Here is a 22945-nt window from a genome sequence, read left to right on the forward strand (position 1 = left end):
GTCATACAGATAGTGTGGAGCAGACACTCAGTCTAGGGCTCTGGCTTCTATATACAATGTGCTGCTCTCTTGATGTGCTTAGTCTTTGTTATTTCAGTACTTCAGCATAAGTACACTAATTGATGGAAGTGTTCCCTTTAACCATGTAACCCATAACTCCTCCACACCGTGTCATCTTGTCTTTTTCTTATCCATATTCTCTCACACATCATTGACACAAGGTCCACCTAGTTTGCTGATGGTCTTGTAGGGCTCTTTACCATCATGTGAGTACCAGTGTCCTTTTCTTTCTAATCACTTGTCTTGTTCTAGAGTTAGAGCATACCCTTTTTTGGCCAGAGATCTCTTTGTTGAGTTCTTTTATGCCACTTCTTACATATAATTTGCCATTTTTAATTTGCTACAGATCATTTCTATCCACCACACACCTCTCCATGTGGAGGACTTAAAATTTTGATTTGTTGGAAATGGTGATTTTTCCCTCGTTCCCAGCTATGTAGCATTACCAGAAGAACATTGGGGTTGAAAAGGAAGGTCTTTCACAGAAAAGCTCAACCCAGTCTGTTCTCTTCTTGCTTTTTAATTCTGGAAACATCATTTGCAATACCTATCTAAAATTTGTGTCATGATAGACAAGTACAGTGGGCTCTCCATTCAACTTGCAAACCATACTCTGGATAAGAGGTATTATTCATCTGCTTGATTTTGCTTGTATGTATCGTTACCATTTTTGTGAGTGTTTGTTAATTTAATTTTTAGTAATTTATCATAGACTTAAATATTAAGTCAGCAAGCATTTATTAAGCTATGGTTTTGTACCAAGCACTATTGCTAAGTGCTAGGAATACAAAGAAAGGCAAAAAGAAAACCAGCGATACACAAAGGGCTGACATTCCAACAGGGTAACAGAATACTTCAAAGGAAGCTGAAAGTTGGAGGGGCAAGAGGTGGAATGGTGAAGTCCAGAGAGTTAGGAGAAGAGCTTGAGAATCATGAAGTGATGAGTGTGGCTGACCTGGTCACTTTCCTTAAAGTGAAGCTTCTTGGAGGAATCAATCAATCAGAGGAAGGGGCTACAAGTGTCTTCCAAGGTAAGAAGGCAGTTGTGACATGGTGGAGAAGGTCTAGAGATTCAGGAGAGGAATGAAGGAAGGAACATTAAATATGAAACATCAGTAGGATCAATTTAACTTGTTACACTTAAATTCATTTCCTTGTTCTAACTCCTTTGATGCTATAACCTGGTCCAACACTTGTTTCACAGAAGAAGAAACAGATGAGCAGGGAATTCACACAGCCAGCAAGAGTCAGGGTCTTCATTCGCCCAAAAGTCCACTGCTCTTTCCACTTTCATAGAATGCCATAGCTTTTCAGGTTCTCCCACTAACTCTCCATCGGAGTTCTTTCCACTTACATAGTATGTACCCTTTTGGGTCTACTTTTTTCATTTTGCAATATTTCTTAAAGAGCTTTCCTGTGTTCATTATCTTCAATTGCATTATATTATTCCCCCAGTTTATTTAGTTCCTCTTTAATTACACATTCAGTTTGCTGTAGTTACATAGAATACTATAAAAATATGTGAACATATAGCTTTAAGTTCTGTGATCCCTCAGTATATATTCCCAAAAATAGCATTATTGGATCAAATGTAACTTTTACTGCATACTACCAGACTACTTTCCAAAAAGATCCTGTTAATTTGCAATTCTACTGGCAATGAAGGAACTACCTCTACACACACAAACATACTAACCACCACAGCCTTGAGCAACCTAGACAGAGGATCTACCTCCACCCAAATTAGCTGGAGTGGAACACAGTGAACAGGAATTCATTTTAGATTAGAAATCTGATCTAGTTGGGTGGAGCAGCAGTACTCAGAATGAGGAGAATGTTAATCCTATCTTCCATCAACACTGTCTTTGAGAGAGTGGACTTCAGACAAGGAAATAGGACCAGGGGAAAAATCTTGGATCTCCCTGTTTTAATAATTGGCTTCAAGATAAAATAATGAGTTCTATTTTAAGCATATTGAGTTTGAGATACCAATGGTAATCCAGTTTAAAATGTCCAATAAGAAGTTTGTTATGCATAACTGGAGCTCAGGAGCAAGACTGGTACTGGATATAAAGATCTGTGAATCATTAGCATTGAGATAATTAAAGCCATATGAGCAGATGAAGTCATCAAGAGAGAAATTTAGTTAGAATGCACATATAAACTGTAAAACTAGAATGACTGAAATAAAGGAAGACCTAAATAATTAGAGGAACATTCTGTGTTTATGAATAAGTTGGTTTACTATAGTAAAAATGACAGTACTCACTAAATTAATGTATGTGTTTAATGTAAGACCAATAAAAATGCCAAAAGTTTTCTTCATAAAGCCAAATAAAATCAATATGAAAGTTATATGGAAAAGCAAATGGACAAGAATTGCAAAGGACTTGTCAAAGTGGTCTACCTCTCCCAGACTTCAAATATATTACAAAATGTTCACGAATCTTATTTAGGAGGTTCTGTGGTATTCTGGGCCTTGATGCAATCAGTATAATGTATCATCGACACACAGGAGCATGGAGAACCTGACTCTTTGTATTGACTCCATCTTCTCTGTGGACGTGATGCTAAATATTCTCCATGACAGAGGCAAATACCTCTGACCATTCCTATCAAGGAAGGCATAAACCAGAGCTGTTTGATCACCAAAGATGTTTCCCACTTCTGCTTCTGGGAAGTTAAGATAACACATCATAGCTACTGAGTACTTTAAATTCGTTCATTCATTTGTGTCTCGTGGCAAGGAGGCTCACTTTTTATTATTTCGTTTTTCTCACTTTTCAAAAGAGGAAAATGAGACCCAGAGAGGCCAGGTGACTTGCTCTGAAGCCTGTAACTAAGATATGGCAGGTTTGCCCTTTATCTACTAGACCAGGCTTATTGGGACTCAGTTATTATATTGATACAGAAAATTCCATTTTAAAAAAGTATTTTTTGTGAATTTGCTTGACTCTGGGATGAAGGACAAGTTGTCTTTCATGTGTTGCATATTAATGGCTCACCAAACACAGTGAAAGAATAGATGTAGCTGCCTTTTCATGGGGTGTAAAGGCTTTTCAGCATAATTTCAAGTCTCATCACACCCTCTTTTGAATTACTAACTCCTATAACCATAACTTCAGCCAAAGCAAGTAGTGGCAAAGTGGGCAGGCCTCCTTCATCAGAGCATTCAGAATGTACTTTTGTTATTTGCCGACTATGCCAGAACATTCTGTGGCTTTCAGAGAGCAGCTTGTTTTCTGTTAGAGTGGGGCCATTTTTCCCTTGAGCAGGGGTGCCATTGGTAACAAGCACCCTTCTCTGTTCTGGCTGACTTAACTCTAAGGAGGCGTTTCATCATCTCCAGCAGGCTGGTCTGAGAAGGAGAATAAGTGCCTTGTTGAGTTCTCTTTCAAATGGACTTCGGGTAGAAGTCAGAGTCACAGGCATGCTCCAATTGGCCTGTTTGCTGCCAGAAGTTAAGCCAACACAGCAAAGGTTCCTACCAAAATAATTTCTGAAAGAAACAATAACATCCCCCTTTGACTGTTTTCTCCAGCAGTTAACTCTTTCCAATTCACATACCTCAGAGCCATCAAGTGAAGCACTACTTGAGCTTGTCCATGAATTCAAATCGAGTTACAAAGAAAACACATGAGGTTCTGCCTCTTAAATTAGAACTGCCTCATGGCATAAAAAGCCATTGTTGATGCCAATAGCTCCAGGTGTCAGCTGAACTACAAATGCTAAATCACTGTTTCATAATAGCAACATCTGGCGAGTTTCTCCTCTAAATGACAGTTTGGCTGAAGTGATGTCATTACCGGAAGCTTCATTTGCTTTCAACAATGGAACTCAAGTCAAAGGACAGTCCCCACAGTGCCAAGAGCCAACCATTACAGTAGGCTGCTTTTCCCAATATGTGCCAGCAGAAAGGCCTACCTCGTCAAAGAATCTATTTTCTCTGAGCAGATCACACTTCTCCACTGGAATTCTGTTGGATGCTTCCAGGACAGATTTGGAAAAAGAAATAACTACTATATGTTTCTGCATTTTCAACTTTGATGCAACTGACGCACACTAGCATGTCTATAGACACAGTTACAAAATGCCAGCTATCTAATTACAGCTATTCAAAAACATGAGGAGGTAATCTACTTCAGTCAAGATTTGGATCCTCTGGGAGATGTTGGCTACACTGTAAAATGGGAGTATGGATCTGGGCTCGTCTGGGGCAGTGCCAGATGGGATGTCACTGGTGGAAGGGAGCAAACGCTGACCCTCTGTCTCAGTTTTCAGCTGTCCGCTTACACAAGCATGGCTGCTGCAGACTGAGCCTCATAACAGAGCACAATATGGAGCAGAGTATCAAGGGCCTATCTAGCACAACTCCCTGAATGTGCAGAAAAGGAGACCAAGGCCCATATCTGGGAAGAGATGTGCCCAACAACATGTAACTGCTAAGTATTAGAGCTGGGATTCAGAGCCAGAACCCCTGACTCCAAGTCTGTTGCTCTCTCTGCTGGGCCACGTGAATCCTCTACACTGGCTTTTCAATGGGCTAGACTCTGTTCTAAAATTGTCTGTAGCTTGCAGTCTGTGCTGGCAATAGCACTGGAGATCCTCATTGGGAGAATTCCATTTTAACTTGATGGGCTTCATTAGTGGCCCATAGAGCCGTCATCTTGGCCTCTCACTTTAAGGAAGTATTTAATGGTACACAGTCATATCCTTTCCTTTTATTAAAGAACTGAGGTATTCAGTTTTCCTTCCGTATTAGGAGGCATCATTGAAATGCTTCAGTCTTTCAGACTCCAGTTCTGACAATTTTCTTTGAAACCACATAGAACCATCTTTGAACTTAATGAAACCTTATACTTGTAAGGGCATGTAAGATTTAGAACAAATGGAGAAATTTTATTTTGCTTCTAATAAGAATTTCAAGACCTATTGGCTTCTTCATGCCAATGAAGTGTATAACATTGATGTATCCAATAGTGGGAATCTATGGGAAGCCCACCAGGCTAAGTTGGGGTAGTGGCTTCTTTCCTAAATGCAGGTAAATTTGCTCTGAGTGCAGTGACCTTGCTAACCAATCACCTTGGAATCCGGTCTTCTCAATTTTCATAGTTTGTTGCTCCTCAGGCATGTTCATAGTATCGCAATCTGGTCTAATCTAGAGATCATTTTGTACAAAACCTTCATTTAACAGAAAGAGAAAATAAGGCCCAGAAAGCTCAAGTGATTTGCTTAGAGCAACTTTGTGGCAAAGCTGGGACCAGAATCTAGATCTTCTAACTCCCAAATTGAGGGCTTTTTTTCCATCAGTTCTGCTAACAACTGAGTAACAGGGAGTTAAGGCCTTGTTTATTGAGGGGAGTTTTCCTGTCCATGCAAATGGGACATCTGGGACAGCTAGCAAAAGGGATGGCTGACTGTCTGGAGGAGTTCCAGATGTGCAGTTGATCTGGGGCCTTTTAGATTAGGGGCCTAACTGCCCTCATTGCCTCTTCCTGAATCCCGTTGTTTTGTTATGTTTTTTCTAGATAAATTATAAGCATTTTAACAGTGATCCAGTTAAGAAACAGGCTAAGAACATGTTGAATGAGCCTTTCTTCACTGTAGGAAATTAAGGTTCAACTATGTAAACTATAGCAAACAACATGCAGGATAGTATACATGACTTTGAATTCCTGTTTCCTTTTGGAGTAATTAATATACTATAAAGCTCCAAGTTTACCTTGGCTTGGAAAATACAACTGAATATCTTTTATGCAAGATGCATTTTGGAGATGATCAACTTAAAGAACAAAGTTGACTTTTACAAACGTTTTTGAAAATTCTGACTGTGGTGCTAATTTGAAACAGCTTTTTAATAGAGTAAAATTATGATCGGAACTTTATTCATCCAGCCAAAGATGTCCTACTTCCAACAAAAATATTTTTTGGCTTAGGCAGAATGAAGCTGAAGTTGTACTCTTTTCTCTCTCTTTCTCTCCTCCCTCCCTCTCTACCTCCCCTCTCCCTTTCCTTCTCCCTCTCCCCAACTCTACTCTCTCCCCCCTAACCCTCCAGTCCCCCACTCCCACCCCTTGCACTCTTAGTCCTGGAAGGATTGGAGAATATACTAGAAACTAAATCCATCTTCTGCCAATGCCAGATTGCCTTCTAAAGTATGTCTTCAAATATTTAATCTATGCAAATCCCAGAATCCTTAGCAAAGTCCCTTCATTAACTATTCTATAATTTCTCCACCTTTCTCCAGCCTCCAGTGCCACTCCCACCTCCTCAATCTTAGCAAATAGCCTTGTCTTCTCTTTTACAGGAAAAAAAAAAATTAAGGCCAGCTGTGATTTGTTTCACCTTCTCCCCTCTCCACCTCATCTGTCTCTTCCTTTATCTGTTTCTTCCTTCCCTCCTCTTTTCCAAGACAAGCCCTTTTCCCATTGCCTTTGACCCTCTCCCCTCCCATATCCTCTGATTCTCTAGGACTTTGTTCCTCTGATTCTCCCTTTACTTTTTTTTATCTTCAATCTACTCTTCTTTGGCTTCTTCCTCTGTATATCCACTCACGCATGGGTCTCCGCATCTTGAAAAAACCTGCATTGACCTTGTCACACTGCCCTCAGACTACCCTCAGAAAGCTCACCCTTTTAAAAGACATTCCTTCCACTGTTTGACAAACTACATTCCTGAAACTCTTATCCCTTGGCCCAGATTCAGCCCTCACAGGCAACACAGAACACACCTGGTCTCCAGGAAGGTGGAATTTGTGAAAGAAAAGAGCGTTGAATTTGGAAGTTAGGAGCTCTAGTTTCAAATCCTATTTTGGCCACTAACTAGCCATGTGACCTTGAGCAAGTCAGTTCTCTCAGAGCCTCAATTTTTTCCTTTGTAAAACCAAGGGGTTGAAATTATTTCTAATTTCCTTTCCAGCTTTAATATTCTAGGAGTCTGATAATGCATGATAGCCCTTTAGATATTAGAAGAAAAGTATCCTGTCTCCCCTTGGTGGGCCAGATCCCTTAAAACCCTGTACTCTGTAGGACAGATGTGGCTGTTTACAGTCCTTGGATAAGCCAGGAGTCACCAACTAAAATTCTCTTGCTAAGGTAAGGGACTACCAGGCCTTGCCAGTTTCCCTTCTGCTGTCCCCTCCAGACCCCTGGGTACTGCCTAGGACACCCTAGGTCTTTACATCACTTCACTAATGCACATTTAGGACTCAGAGGCTTTTCTATCTATCCTGCAAATGATCTCCCAACTTTATTGTCTCCATCAAGAGTATGCAGCCCTGGGGCAGCTAGATGGCGCAGTGCATAGAGCACCGACCCTAGAGTCAGGAGTACCTGAGTTCAAATCCAGCCTAAGACACTTAACACTCACTAGCTGTGTGACCCTGGGCAAGTCACTTAACCCCAATTGCCTCACTAAAAAAAAAAAAAAAGAGTATGCAGCCCTCTGTGATCAGTGACTGTCTCACTGTTCTGTTTGTATCTACCATGCTTGGCATATTCTAAGTGCTTAATAAATGTCTTTTCATTCAATAATTCATTCCAAGATAAATATTCCTGGTTTCCTGACCCCTAACCATGGTTGTCATCCTCTGTTCAATTCAATAGTTGGGTATAGAAATCTATCTTACTGTAAGGGCTAAAATTCTAGCTAGTCTGTCTAAAATATCTAATGAGTGAGTGGTTGCCAATAAATTATAAGCTTTAGCAAAAATTTAGACTTTTAAGCATTTATTAAGGAGAATAAGAATTTGGTGAAGAGAGAGAGAGAAAGGCCTAGATTCATCTATCTATCAAAGGGAGAGCGTGTTTTAGCTCTACTCTCCACGAGAGTCCTCAGGAAAGAGAGCCATACCTCCTTCCATCCCACAAGCCTTCTGTGAAACTGGCAATATCCCATCCACATGCACACACATCTCCAAGCTAATTGGCTGGTAGCCTTGATAGACAGCACCCACGAGCAAATGTCACTTCCTGATGCCAAGGACCTGACCACATAGCTTGCCCTCAGACACCTTCTCCTCATGGTGGAGCTTTCCTACAGAAGCTCTCCAGAAGATGGCGTCATTCCAATCGTTACATTACCACATAGGAAAATAGGAAGGGAGGGCAGTAAGAGAAGGTGTATGGGAGTGAGAGAAGGGAGGGCAGATTGGGGGAGGCAGTGGTCAGAATCAAAACACTTTTGAAGAGGGAAAAAGTGAAAGGAGACAGAGAAACAGAGATAGAGACAGAGAGAAGGAAGGATAAATGGAGGGAGAAATAGGATGGAGAGAAATAACACTGTTAATCATAACTGAATGTGAATGGGATGAAATCACCCATAAATCAGAAGCAAATAGCAGAGTGGATTAAAAAACAGAATCCTACAATACATTCTTTTTTTTTTTTTTTAGTGAGGCAATTGGGGTTAAGGTCACACAGCTAGTAAGTGTTAAGTGTCTGAGGCCGGATTTGAACTCAGGTACTCTTGACTCCAGGGCTGGTGCTCTATCCACTGAGCCACCTAGCTGCCCCCAATACATTCTTTACAAGAAACATACTTGAAGCAAGGAGACACACATGGAGTAAAGGTAAGGGGCTAAAGCAGAATCTATTATGCTTCAGCTGAAGTTAAAAAGCAATCATGATCTCAGACAATGCAAAAGCAAAAATAGATCTAATTAAAAGAGATAAGTAGGGGGCAGCTAGGTGGCACAGTGAATAAAGCGTCAGCCCTGGATTCAGGAGGACCTGAGTTCAAATCCAACCTCAGACACTTGACACTTACTAGCTGTGTGACCCTGGGCAAATCACTTAATCCCAAATGCCTCATCAAAAAAAACAAAAGCAAAAACATGGTTTCAAGAGATAAGAAAGGAAACTACATCTTGCTAAAAGGTATCATAGACAATGAAGTAATGTCAATACTAAACATATATGCATTAAATGGTATAGCATCAATATTTTTAAAAGAGAAGTTAAACTAGTTACCGGAAGAAATGGTAAAACTATACTAGTGGGGGACCTCAACTTTCTCCTCTCAGAACTAGATAAATCTAATCATAAAATAAACAATAAAGAGGTTAAGAAGGTGAATAGAATTTTAGAAAAGTTATATATGATGACCCTCCGAAGAAAATTGAATGACAGAGAAAGGAATATACCTTTTTCCCAGGAGTAAATGGCACCTACCCCAAAAGTGAACATGTATTAGGACAGAACAATTAATAATTTCATTAAAGAGGATGACCAGCCTGGAATTCCTGGTATAAATCCCACCTGGTCATAGTATATGATTCATATATTGCTGTAATCTCCTTGCTAGTATTTTATTGAAAATTGTTGCATCAATATTCATTAGGGAAATTGGTCTGTAGTTTTCTTTCTCTGTTTTCACTATTTTATTGATATAAGCATTTAGAAATACAACTTTTCTCCTATAGATTTTGCTGTGTTGTCTCATTGTTATAATTTTCTTTAATGAAATTATTGATTGCTTCTGTGATTTGTCCTTTGACTCACTCATTCTTTAAGATTAGATTATTTAGGGTCAGCTAGATGGTGCAGTGGATAGAGCACCGGCCCTGGAGTCAGGAGTACCTGAGTTCAAATCCAACCTCAGACACTTAACACTTACTAGCTGTGTGACCTTGGGCAAGTCACTTAACCCCAACTACCTCACTAAAAAAAAAAAAAAAGATTAGATTATTTAGGGGCGGCTAGGTGGCACAGTGGATAAAGCACTGGCCCTGGATTCAGGAGTACCTGAGTTCAAATCCAGCCTCAGACACTTGACACCTACTAGCTGTGTGACCCTGGGCAAGTCACTTAACCCCCATTGCCCTGAAAAAAAAAGAAAGATTAGATTATTTAGTTTTAAATAATTGCACATGTATAACCTATATCTGATTTGCTTACTATTTCAGGGACAGGGGAAGGGGGGGGAGAAATAGAATTTGGAACTTAAAATTATTTTTAAAAGATTATATTGCATTATGATCTAAAAAGAATGCATTTAATATTTCTGCTTTTCTGCATTTGATTATTAAGTTTTATGCCCTAATACATGGTTAATTTTTTGTGGGTATGCTTAGTCTTAATACTACTTCATTATCTATTATACCTTTCAGCAAGATGTAGTTTCCCTGCTTATCTTTTTAAATTAGATCTATTTTTGCTTTTTCTTTGTCTGAGATCATGATTGCTATCCCTGCCACACTCAGTTGCCCTCCTATCAGCACACTACCCCTTCTCTTATCTTCCTCCCCTTCTACTTTCCTGTAGGGTTACATAAATTTCTATACCAAACTGAGTGTGGATGTTATTCCCTTTGAGTCAATTCTAATGAGAGTAAGGTTCAAGCATTGCCCAACCTCCCCACCTCCATATCCCTCTACACTGGAAAAGCTCTTTCTTGTCTCTTTTATATGAGATAATTTACCCCATTCTACCTCTTCCTTCCTGCTTCTCCCAGTGCATCCCTCATTCTCACCTCTTAATTATATTTTTGGATATCATTCCATCATAGTCAATACACCTGTGCCCTCTATGTGTACTCCTTCTAACTGCCTGGATAACAATAAAGTTCTTAGGAGTTACAAGTATCCTATGTAGGAATATAAACAGTTTAACCACATCAAGTCCTTTATGATTTCTCTTTCATGTTTGCCTTTTTTTTTTTTGCAGGGCAATGAGGCTTAAGTGACTTGCCCAGGGTCACACAGCTAGTGTCAAGTGTCTGAGGCTGGATTTGAACTCAGGTCCACCCTGAATCCAGGGCCTGTGCTCTATCCACTGTGTCACCTAGCTACCCCCTCATGTTTGCCTTTTTTATGCTTTTCTTGAGTCTTGTATTTGAAAATTAAATTTCCTAATAAGCTCTGGTCCATTTTTTCCCCTGAAGGATTTATACTCATTCTTGTTTATAATACTAGCTCTTTTGTCCTCTAGAATATCATATTCCAAGCCCTCTGCTCCTTTAACATGGTAGCTGCTAAATCTTATATGATCTGATTGTGGCTCCACAATAATTACATTTCTCCTTTCTGCACGCTTGTAAGATTTTCACCTTGACCTGTAAGCTCTGGAATTTGGCTATAATATTCCTGGGAGTTTTCATTTTGGGGTCTTTTTTGTTTAGGGGATGATAGGTGGATTGTTTTGATTTCTATTTTATTCTCTCTTTCTAGGATATCAGGGCAGTTTTCCCTGATAGTTTCTTGAAAGGTGATGTCGGGCGGCCTAATAATTCTTAATTATCTTTCCTTTATCTGTTTTTTAGGCCGGTTGTTTTTCTGATAGTATATTTCACATTTTCTTCTGTTTTTTCATTCTTTGTATTTTGTTTTATTGTTTCTTGATGTTTCAAAGAGTCATTCACTAACACTTGCCCAATTCTAATTTTTAAGTAATTATTTTGTTCATTGAACTTTTGTACCCTTTTCCATTCAGCCAGTTCTACTTTTTAAGGAGTTCTTTTCTTCAGTGAATTTTGGTACATCTTTTTCCATTTAGCCAATTCTGCTTAAGGAGTTCTCTTCAGTGGATTTTTGTGCCACTTTTGCCATTTGGTGTATTCCAGGGGGGGTTTTTTGTTTGTTTTTTGTATTCAGTTTTTAGGGTGTTATTTTCTTCATTGTATGGGGGGCCTTTATCAAGTCATTGACTCTTTTTTCATTATTTTCTTGCATCACTCTTATTTCTTTTCCCAGTTTTTCCTCTGTCTCTTTTATTTAATTTTTAAAATACTTTTTGAGTTTTTCTAAGACCTGAGACCAACTGACATTTTTCTTTGATGCTTTGGTTTGATTTCACCATCTTCTTTTGAGTTTGTGTTTTGCTCTTTGCTGTCACCATAGTGACTGTCTATAGTCTAGTTATTTTTCTGTTATCTGCTCATTTCCAAGTTATTTCTTGACTTTTAAAGTTAAAGTTGGGCTCTGCTCTAGGGGTTGAGGGGATACTTTTCTAAGCTTCTGTTTTCAAAGCAAGCCCTGGGGGTCTGCAAGCTCTCAGTTCTTCCAAGCTGGCATGATCTAAGGAAAGGTATGGTCACTGCTCTCATGGTCTGTGCTTGACCTAGGATTGCACCCCAGAACTACATATGGGCATATGGGCAATGCTATACTCCATTCTCACCACAGTGAGACAGACCTTTCCTGCCAACCTTGGGGTAAAAGATTGTTTCACCCTGTCCTTTTGGTGGTCCTGCCATTCCAGAATTTGTTTTGAGGCATTATTTTAATATTGTTCAGAGGGGAATTTGAGAGAACTCAGGCAAATCCCTACCTTCATTTCACCCTCTTGGCTTTGCTTCCCTCCACTTATTTTAAAGCCCCTCTCAAATCTTTCTATCTTCCATGAAGTCTTCCATGAATACCCTACCTATCTCCCAGAGTTGTGAGTATCAAAAGTAATAATGTCATTGGGGGGCAGCTAGGTGGCACAGTAGATAAAGCACCAGCCCAGAATCAGGAGTACCTGAGTTCAAATCCGGCCTCAGACACTTAACACTTACTAGCTGTGTGAGCCTGGACAAGTCACTTAACCCCAATTGCCTTACCAAAAAATAATAATAATAATAATATCATTGGAAAACACTTCTTTTCCATTCATAAAGCCTTATAGAAATGTAAGATTCTATTATCAGCTTTGTTTTTTAAATTATTGGTGGCTAAGATGGGTTTTTCTAAATTATTATTACTACATATATATATATGTCTATTTCTATAATAATGGCCATTGCACCCATTTAGGCAGTAAGTATTTATTATTAATTAATACTGAATATCAGTAAAGTACTGGCCACTTGACATTTAACACAAGCAGAAAAGCCCCAGTGCCATATTGTATCTAAGAGAACACATGGCCTACCAGGCTACCCTGTCCTAAAACTGACAGTAACTCCAGAAAGCTGAGAAGGCCACGATAGAAGCAGGTCAAGCTAATTGGTTAGCATACACTGGTCAAGCTAATTGGTTAGCATTATTCAATTCCACTGGTTGACATGACTTGAGGGTGGTCCATATTAAAATGATCTCTACAAGAGGAAAATATTCAAAAGACTACCCCCTAAATTGCTCAAGGCAAAGTCCATGATCTAGGTGTGGTATAATCCCATTTGTTCACTGAACTAGACAAAAGAATCAGTCTCTTTTCCTTAGGCTCGCCCTAAACAAGATTAAAACTTCCTCCTAAGAACTGACCTTTCCGAAGTGAGGGGGAGAAAAAGCCAGCTGAAACTGAGTCCCTGGATCCCCCCAAGACATCCATTATTAATCATTATTTTCTCGCACCGCAGAGTCCACTGTGATTTCCCCTAGGCTAAACTTAGAAGTACAGGGAACTTTAGAAGTTTTGGAATCCAACCCCGTCATTCTTTAGATCATCACACAACTTGTTATCTGTGTGCATCTATAGGTATATGCCAGTCATATGACACCTGTCACATTCCACTTCATATTCTAGTTATTTGTTATGTATCTTATTTCCTGTATTAGCTCCTGAAGCACAAACCCATTCCAGTGCTCTGTACATAGGAGATGCTCAGTAAATGTTGACTTAAAGAATAAATGAATTTAGATGAACAAGCCCATTTAGGGACATACTTGTGTGGAAGTGGTGTGAGCATACCCAAGACAGTGATATCTCAGGTTCTCCTTTGAGATCTTCCATAAAGTGAGGTGATCACTTTGTTTTTATCACATGGATCACTCTTCTCTTTGTTTGTTCTAGGTTCACAACCAGTATCCAACAGAGTTTGAATTCAATCAGTATTATCTAAAATTCCTGGCTTTCCACTACGTCTCCAATCGTTTTAAAACCTTTCTTCTGAACTCGGACCATGAGCGATTAGAGCATGGTATGTATCTGCAGACAGTCCTTGCACCTCTGTTCATAGGTTTGTGTATTGTTCTTGTAACAAGGCCTGGGGACTTGTGTATTGGAGTAATTTGCCTTAAACTAGCCATGTGGGATGTGGGATTTGAGCTCTAGATAGTTCTTCAGGGCAAATATTTCATTGGGGGGGGGGGGGGGAATTGGGGTTAAGTGACTTGCCCAGGGTCACACAGCTTAGTAAGTGTCAAGGGTCTGAGGCCAGATTTGAACTCAGGTTCTCCTGAATCCAGGGCCGGTGCTTTATCCACTGCACCACCTAGCTGCCCCCAAATATTTCATTCTTGAAAATGCAATAGAACTATTTAAAACTAACAAATACAAAACAAGACTACTTTTTTCATGACATCAACTAATTTCATGTAACTGTTCATCACTGTACCTCACATAAAGTGATATGTGATAAGAATATCCCTATGGTCCTTTACCTTGGGGAAGGAGGAGAAGAAACTGTCACAGAATGATTTTTTAAATCTTATTTTAAGAAAAGTTCTCTGTAATTCACGTTATAATTCTTTTCAATTGTATTATACTTAATGGGCTTCTTGTGGCTGCTGTTAATCTGTATCTAATTATTCTGAAGAATGTATTTTCTATATATTAGCATGTGCCCAAATGTTCCTACCTAGGGGGCTTTTGTAGGAAGAGATAAGAAGACACTTATTGATGGTGTTGATTTAAGTTGGTCCGCTTCCCTTTCCTGCCTTCCTTCAAGACTCAGCTGAAATCCCACCTTCTATGAGAAGCCTTTCCTGGTCCCCCCTTCTCTCTAAGATTACCTCTGAGCTGGGTCCTATCCAGCACTGGTTAGAGCTCTTTTTATGCCTTTAGAAGTAATTCCATGAATAGCTGTGACCAAAAATAATCACCCTTGCCTGGTGGCCCATATTTGGGGGCAAGGTGGGGGGGGGGGGGAGCCTCTCCACTTCAGATGACAGCAAAATGGTCTCTTGCTGGGCTCTCAACAGAGCCTTCGAGGTCATCGACATGTCACATGTCGCACCAGGAGAGGACATTAGTAGAAGAACCAATAGTATAAATTGAGAGTACTTGTTGAATGTGTTGATGAGTGCCATCTCTTTTTAATAATATTGTATTTTTTCCAAATTACATGTAAAAATGATTTCTAACACTCATTCTGAGTTCTAAGTTCTCTCCTTCCTCCCCTCGCTGAGACAGTAAGCAATCTGATATTGGTTATACATGTGCAATCATGCAAAATGTTGTGAAAGAAGAAACAGACCCAGAAAAAAGGCTCTGTCTCAGCAGAAGTTGAGTGGTCCATCACAAAGTTCCCACCCCATGTGCCCATGGTAAATAATGGTCATCATGAACATAGTCAGAAAGCCTTATTTAGCATTCCCAAGTATAGCCATTGTGGAGCCTGAATAAAACTGGTTACTCATCTTTCCCAGAGGAATCTGAGTGTTGGCTTAAACTAAACTGGCTATTTTTTTGACACCCTTTCCACTTGTCTTTCCTTCACAACCCTTGGACCAATTAGACCCCATCAGGACTGCTAGTGAAGAAAAGCAGCATGACTGTTTATACTGTGTGGATTGGATAGAAGCCAATGACTCAAGTCCTCTTGATGAGATGGAGGCCTACCAGGTCATGTGTCTTGCCCTGTACCTGCATCCTAAGATCTTCTGGGTCCTACCATCTACCCTCCCTTTGCAGCCTCCAGACCCCCAAGGACTTTCATTTGACCTACTAATTCCCCCCCAGGATTCCTGGGCCTTGCCACCCTCCCTGTGGCAGAACCCTTTGGACTTGTGGGCCTTTCTCTCAGTTAGAATGGGAACCACTTGAGCCTAGACTATCTCAGTTTTTCTGTTGATATCTCCAGAGCTTAGCACAGAGTGTGACATAGAGCTAGTGCTTAATAAATGTTTTTTCATTCATTCTCTCATCATGAAGACATGGCACAGTACATTTATTTGTTCACAGAAAGCAGTACATAAAGCAAAGCTATTTGTGAAAACTTATCATTACCATTTAAGAATATAAAAATATTTGTCACTTAAGACCATTTCACTGTTTGTTCTCTTAGAATCATAGAGCCGTAGGATATCACACCTGAAAGGAACCTTAACACAAGCTGGGGAAACAGCCCCAGAGAGTAGGGCTAACTTGCCCAAGGAACACAAAGGGATAGTAACAGAACTGAGACCAGAACCTATGTTTCTTTTTTTAAAAATATTTCTCCTTTTTCTTTTTTTCCTATCTCTGTTAACTTCCCACTGTCTCATCCTACACCCAAACAAAGGAGTCCTCCCTGTAAGAAACAAAAATTGTCAAGTAAAATAAGTCATCACATTGGCCATGTCTGAAAACTGTGCCTCACTTCATGCTCCTAGTCTACCATCTCTCTGTAAAGATTTCAGGCTTCTGAAATCTTGATCTATTGTAGAGTCAGAGTTCTGAAGTCTCGAAATTTTTCCTTTATATGATTAAGGTCATCATGTACGTTGTTCTGGAGGTTCTATGTTTTTCACTCCTCTTCTTAGGATTTCTTAACTCTCAGTGCATTGTTCTTTCCCTGGACTGATGAGTTTAAAGGATAACCATGTTTTAGGAATACCTATAATGAATCACTCACAATCTGTTTGAGGAATAGCTTTGGCTTTCTTGTTCCTGACCATTGTCAAGAATGCAAGAGCAGAACATGGAAATATGTTTTACAGGATTGCACATATATGTCCTAAATCAAATTGATTACTGTCTCATGGAGGAAAGAAGGGGAAAAGGAAGGAAGAAAAATTTGGAACTCAAAATCTTACAAAAAGTGAATGTTAAAAATTGTCTTTACATTTAATTGGAAAAAATAAACTACTATTTTAAAAAGAGAATGCAAGAGTCAAGGACTCCATCCACATAATTATGTAATAGAATATTAAAGACTTGATCATGCACTAACAGATGTCAAATGTGTGTCTTGGAAGATTTGACTCTACATACCCTTAAACACTTTAAGTATTACTAAAGGTGTTGGTAATGTAAGAGCATGTGTGATCCAGCTGTGTTGTGTTGTGGGGTTTTTTTAAGTTTCCCAGCTGGCCTTTTTTCATCTCACTCACCAACAGTTACCAGCAAATATCATGTTCTGAAGGGGAGGAGCTTACATTAGGGTATGAGAGTCAGGACATTGTATCTTCAAATTCAGTTCCAATCCCTTCTCCCAAAAGGTGACTTGAGCTGATTTGGACTAATGTTATCCCATGTTGTAGCATGACTTAGTGGGCAAGAACATTCCTTGCTTCTCTACTGGCATTAAGGCTAAATGAATGAATAAGTTCATTCATTATGGCTAAATGAGGTCCTGTCAATCATGGTGTATTTGGTGTAGCTTTCTGGTAATCGAGCAGAGGAGGAATTTTAAAGCAAACTTCAGCCACTCCTTTCTAATAAATGAATAAATTGTTTGTTGACATGAGTCATTTGAACCATAGCAAGAAGTCACTCCTGGATGAGGCACCACTCTTAATTGTCAAGGAACCAGTGTATCTGAAGAGACTCCTGGCTTTTGGTCCCATGTCTCCAGTCTAGTATATCCCAGCCTGCCCAATCTACTTATAGAATTATTCTAGGTGAAATGTGATAAGGGTTTACAACTGATTTTAATTCATCAGGAAATATAAAAGAGCTACGTGGAGCATGCTGAATTGGTCTTCCAAATATGTCTTTGATTATTACCTTTTTTAAGTTTGGTGCTTCAGGATTGGAACCACACCTATTCTCTATCATCTGAAATCACCATGGTCATTATTTAAGGCAGATATAAATGGCTAAACAATTAAGAAAACTCCTTAAAATGGTTTCATGGCTGACAAGTACAGACTAGAGAAAAAATTCTAATTATGAAGTGGGGTGCAGCATATAATTGTATATTGTTCTGATTTTCAACAAAGGGAAAAGAGTAGGGTTTGCATATTATAGGCCAGTGAGCTGCTTCAATTCCCAGCAGACATTTAGAATATAGTATTGGAAGAGTGGTGAACATCTAGAAAAGGAAAGCAGGGGTCCCGGAGTCAACATGGCTCTCTAAATCACAGATTATGCCGCACTAACCTCATTTCCTTTTTTTGTACAAGGTTACCACACTGAGAGATCAGGGAACTACCAATAGATATGGTTTAATTTGCCTAGCTTTTATCAAAGCACTTGACAAAGATTCTCATGCTAGTGAACAAGATGGAATAAAGTAGAACTAGACAATAATCTCATTTAGTAGATATGGAACTGGGCCAATGGCTAGACTCAAAGAGCAGTAATTAAGGCTCTGATTATCAGCTTGGAAAGAGGTCACTCATAAAGTACTTCAGGAGTGTAGGCTCAGCCCAGATCAATGTCATGAACAGAAGCAGAGATAGCATGCTTATCAAATTTGGGAATGACCCAAAGTGAAGAAGGATAACTAAATACTGGATGATACGACTTTTGTGAGCAAAAATATGGGCCCGAATCAAATGAGGTGAAATGTAATGAGTGAACAAATAATTTAATGAAAAATCATTTATAAAAACCATATGGAGGGGCGGCTAGGTGGCTCAGTGGATAAAGCACTGGCCCTGGATTCAGGAGGACCTGAGTTCAAATCCGGCCTCAGACACTTGACACTTACTAGCTGTGTGACCCTGGGCAAGTCACTTAACCCCCAATGCCCCGCAAAAAAACCAAAACAAAACAAAAAAAACATATGGAGGTAGAGTAAAAGTCAGCATTTTTGCCCAGCTCACCTAATGATATGCATGTTTTACAACAACCTAGAAAACACACCAGACTGAATTCTGATCAGGAAAGCCAAGGAAGAGTCAGAATATGTCATTTTTCCAACCTGTGGCATTTTGGAAAGCTAAAGAGGTCTGCAGACAGTGGGGCAGGGCCTGCTAGGAACATGGTGCCATGGCAGCAGTAGGGGATATTCTATACTCAAGGAGAATGGTAAGGGGGCCAACTGAACACCTGGGTGAAAAGCATGTGGACAGAAAGAGACCCCAGAAGACCCATGACCCAGCACTGGGAGCAGGAATGAGTGCTATCTGGCAGCCCTGGGACCCATTACTCAGTTCTAGGTGACAGTTCCAGGGTGAAGAGGTGCAGTCACAAGAAAGAGAGGCCTTGTCTGTGTACAGAGCATGAAACAAGTTCCAAAAACTTAGCAGCGTGGCTCTGTACCCAAGAACAGAGAGGGGACTCAGTTTTAACATCTAGCCCCATACCTGCTATGGAATAACTACGCCAGGAAACAAAGACCAAAGGGGAATCAAGCAGTTCCATCTCTCTGACCCAAAAAGTCTCTCAGCGGGTTAACAGTGGAGTCTAGGAGCAATCTACTGAAATACAACTACACATAAGCCAACAGACCCAAACCTGAGACAGGAACTCACAGAGCTCAGACCAAGAAAGCAATGAATAAACCTCTCCTAACATCACACCACCTTGGAAGCTCCAAAAACCTCCAGGTCCCCAGACTTAGCTGTGAAAGCAGCAGAAGTACTTAAAAACACAAGCTTAGGCCAGATATCACCCATAGCAGTTAGCAGAGCCTAACACTTAACACAAAGCCCAAAGTCAAGAAGCAGGCTGGAAGAATGAGCAAACCAAAAAAGAACAGACCATAAAGAGCTACTATAGTGTTCTATTGTTTATCCTTCATTTTAGAAGAGGAGGAATGACATCACAATATAATGGGTGATGTGTTGACTTACACATGAATTAGATTGAAGTGAGGCATTCTTTAGCCTCACTCGGTCTTCCAGAGTCATCAAGGTCCAGTGGCAGAACAAAAGTCAAGATGACTGGCAAGGACCCAGGTTGCAGCTTTCTATACTACACCTACCACAAAAACACAGCCACTATTGGCCACCACAATTCCTTACCAGTGAAGGCAAAACTGTCCCCTAGGCAGAGTTAGGAGAATCATTAGGTAAATCCCACAAAGATTCAGCAAAAGGAAGTTAGTGGAAAAGTGCCTGACCTCAGTCAGGTGCCTAGCTTTGCTAACAGCTCTGCTAAAAGAGACCCCAGCTTTAAAGAAGAAAAGGGCCTTAGAGTCAGTTAAGTCAAGTCACAAGCATTTGTTAAGAACATACTATGTGGCAGGCAGCTAAGTGGTGCAGTGGATAAAGCACCAGCCCTGGATTCTGGAGGACCTGAGTTCAAATCCAACCTCAGACACTTGACGCTTACTAGCTGTGTAACCCTGGGCTTAACTTAACCCCCATTGCCCCACCAAAAATACAAAAACAAAACAAAACAACCCCCCCCCCCCAAAAAATGTACTTTGTGCTAGGCACTGGACTAAGTATTAGGCACACAAAGAATGGCCAAAAGGCAGACCCTGCCCTCAAAGAGCTTCCAATCCAATGGGAGTGACAGTATGAGAAGGGATAAACTGGGGTGGTCTCAGAGGGATCAAGAAGGACTGGGAAGGGCTTCTTGCAGAAGGTGGGACTTTAGCTAAGACTTGAAGGAAGCCAGGGAAGCCAAGAGCAAGAGATGAAGGAGAGAATTCCAGGCATGAAGGACCCAGAGAAGGTCCCCAGATCTGAGAGACTGAGTCTTCTGTTCAAAGAACAGCAAGAAGGCCAGTGTCACTGAACCAGAATGTATAGAGATGAGATAATGAGTGATTCTCCCATAGCACAGTATTCTTGGCCAGTTCACTTGAAATTTCAGCTGGGAACACTACAAACAAGTGGGAAACTCAGGTATGCAGTTTCTCTTCAATAAAGGCAACCATTTTTATGGCATCCTTTGTAGTTCAAAGTCTGCTATATTTTGAAGTTCCTCACATGTAATGAGCAAGCTTTGTTGATTTTGCTAAGACTGTGTTTATCTTACTATGTGTGCAAAGTAAAATTTATATTAAATAAATTTATATATTTTCTTTTATCTTCAATTCAAATCAAATCAACAAGCATTAATTATCTCTTCCTATGGCACCAGACACAGTGCTAAACACTAGGGATACAAAGGCAAAAACAGTAATCCCAGCCTTCAAGGAAGTTACATTATAATGTACTTTATAAGTACTTTTTACCTAGCAGTTTTTATACTATAGTAACAAGGAAGCTCAAGACACAAACACAGAATAAAACAATGACCTGAAAACATCTATAAACCAAGCCTCAAAGAAAAATGCAGAATGGATAGAGGCCCAACAAGAATTCTTAGAATAGTTAAAATAAGTTATTTTTTAAAGCAAAAAATGACTTAAAAAAAAACTAAGAACAGTAGAGAACAAATGGGGAAAGAAATGAGAGCTATGCAAAATACTTTTGAAAAGAGATTAGGAGCTTTATAAAAAATAGATTCAGAACATTACTGAAAAAAATAATTCCTTAAAAATTAGAATTGGACAAATGAAAGCTAATGATTCCATGAAATATCAAAAAAATAATAAATCAAAGTCCAAATAACTAGAAAAAAAGAAGAAAATGTAAAATTACAACAAAAATAGCTTGATTGTTTCAATAGATAGAAAAAAAAGGCTTTTGAGTAAAAACAATACCGACTCCTATTAAAAACACTAGAAATCACAGGAACAAATAGAACTTTCATTAAAATGATAAATAGTATCTATCTAAAAAATGAAAAAGCATTTTCTATAATGGAGATAAACTAGAATCTTTTCCAGTAAGATCAGGGGCAAAGCAAGGATGTCCGTTACCACTATTACTATTCAGTATTGTACCAGATCTGCTAGAAGAGAGTGGAAAAAATGAAGGAACAAGCATGTGAAAAGAGGAAACAAAATGATCACTTTTTGCAGATAATATGATGGTTTACTTAGACAATACCAGAAAGTCAACTAAAAAAAACTAATTTAAACAATAACTTGGGGGGCAGCTAGATGGCGCAGTGGATAGAGCACCAGCCCTGGAGTCAGGAGTACCTGAGTTCAAATCCAGCCTCAGACACTTAACACTTACTAGCTGTGTGACCCTGGGCAAGTCACTTAACCCCAATTGCCTCACTAAAAAAACAAAAAAACAATAACTTGATCAAAATTTCAGAATATAAAACAAACCCAAATCATTAGCATTTCTGTATATACCAGGAAAATCCAGAAGGAAAAGATAGAATGAAAAATTCCATCTAGAATAACTACAGACAATATAAAATATTTGAGAGTCTACCTGCCAAGACATACACAGGAACTATATGAACACAATTACAAAACACATTTCACACAAATAAAGATAGCTTTAAATAATTGGTTAAATATTAATTGCTTATGAGTAGGTTGAGCCAATATGATAAAAAGATAATACTAGTTAAATTTAATCATTCAATGCCATATTAATGAAATTACCAAAGAATTGTTTTATACACCTAGAAAAGATAATAACATTCACCTAAAGGAAAAAAAGTCAAGAATATCAAGTGAATCAATGAAAAAAATTGGAAGGAAGGGGCATAGCATTACCAGATCTTAAGCTATACTGCAAAGCTATAATCATAAGTAAAAAATAAAGTGGTTGATCAGTAGAATAAGTTAGCGACACAGTATATAAAAGCAAATGAACACAGTAACCCAGTCTTGTTAAACCACAGATCTCAGCTATTGGGACAATAACTTGCTCTTTGACAAAAATGATTCAGAAACATGGAGAGTAGCCTGGCCAAATTAGACATAAGCCAATATCTCACACTGTAGAAAAAGATAAGCTCAAAATAGGCTTATAATTTAGACATAAAAGGTGCTATCATAAGCAAATTAGTGACGCACAGAAGAAATTATCTCTCAGATCTATGGATCAGGGAAGATTTCATGACCAAACAAGAGAGAGGTTCACAGGCAGTAAAATGGATAATTTTCATTACACAAAATTAAAAAGATTTTTCACAAACCAAACCAATGCAACTAAAATTAGAAGAAATATAGGAAACTGGAGGAAATCTTTGCAGTAAGTTTCTCTGATAAAGGTCTCATTTCTAAGATATATAGAGAACAGACTCAAATTTATAAGAATAAGAGCCATTCCCCAATTAATAAATAGTCA

The 22945-nt window shown here is 39.2% G+C and overlaps 1 protein-coding gene across 4 annotated transcripts in view; it reads left to right on the forward strand.

Annotated features, from left to right (window-relative positions):
- The window catches only part of SBF2 (SET binding factor 2), a 496438-nt gene that overhangs the window by 453473 nt on the left and 20020 nt on the right, over positions 1 to 22945 (forward strand). For all 4 annotated transcript variants that reach the window (XM_043970029.1, XM_043970030.1, XM_043970031.1 and 1 more), the window contains one exon: positions 13773 to 13899. In XM_043970029.1, the coding sequence (XP_043825964.1) occupies positions 13773 to 13899 (127 nt within the window). The remainder of the gene's footprint in view (positions 1 to 13772; positions 13900 to 22945) is intronic.

This window comes from Dromiciops gliroides, chromosome 6, assembly GCF_019393635.1.
Source record: "Dromiciops gliroides isolate mDroGli1 chromosome 6, mDroGli1.pri, whole genome shotgun sequence".
Classification (NCBI taxonomy): domain Eukaryota; kingdom Metazoa; phylum Chordata; class Mammalia; order Microbiotheria; family Microbiotheriidae; genus Dromiciops; species Dromiciops gliroides.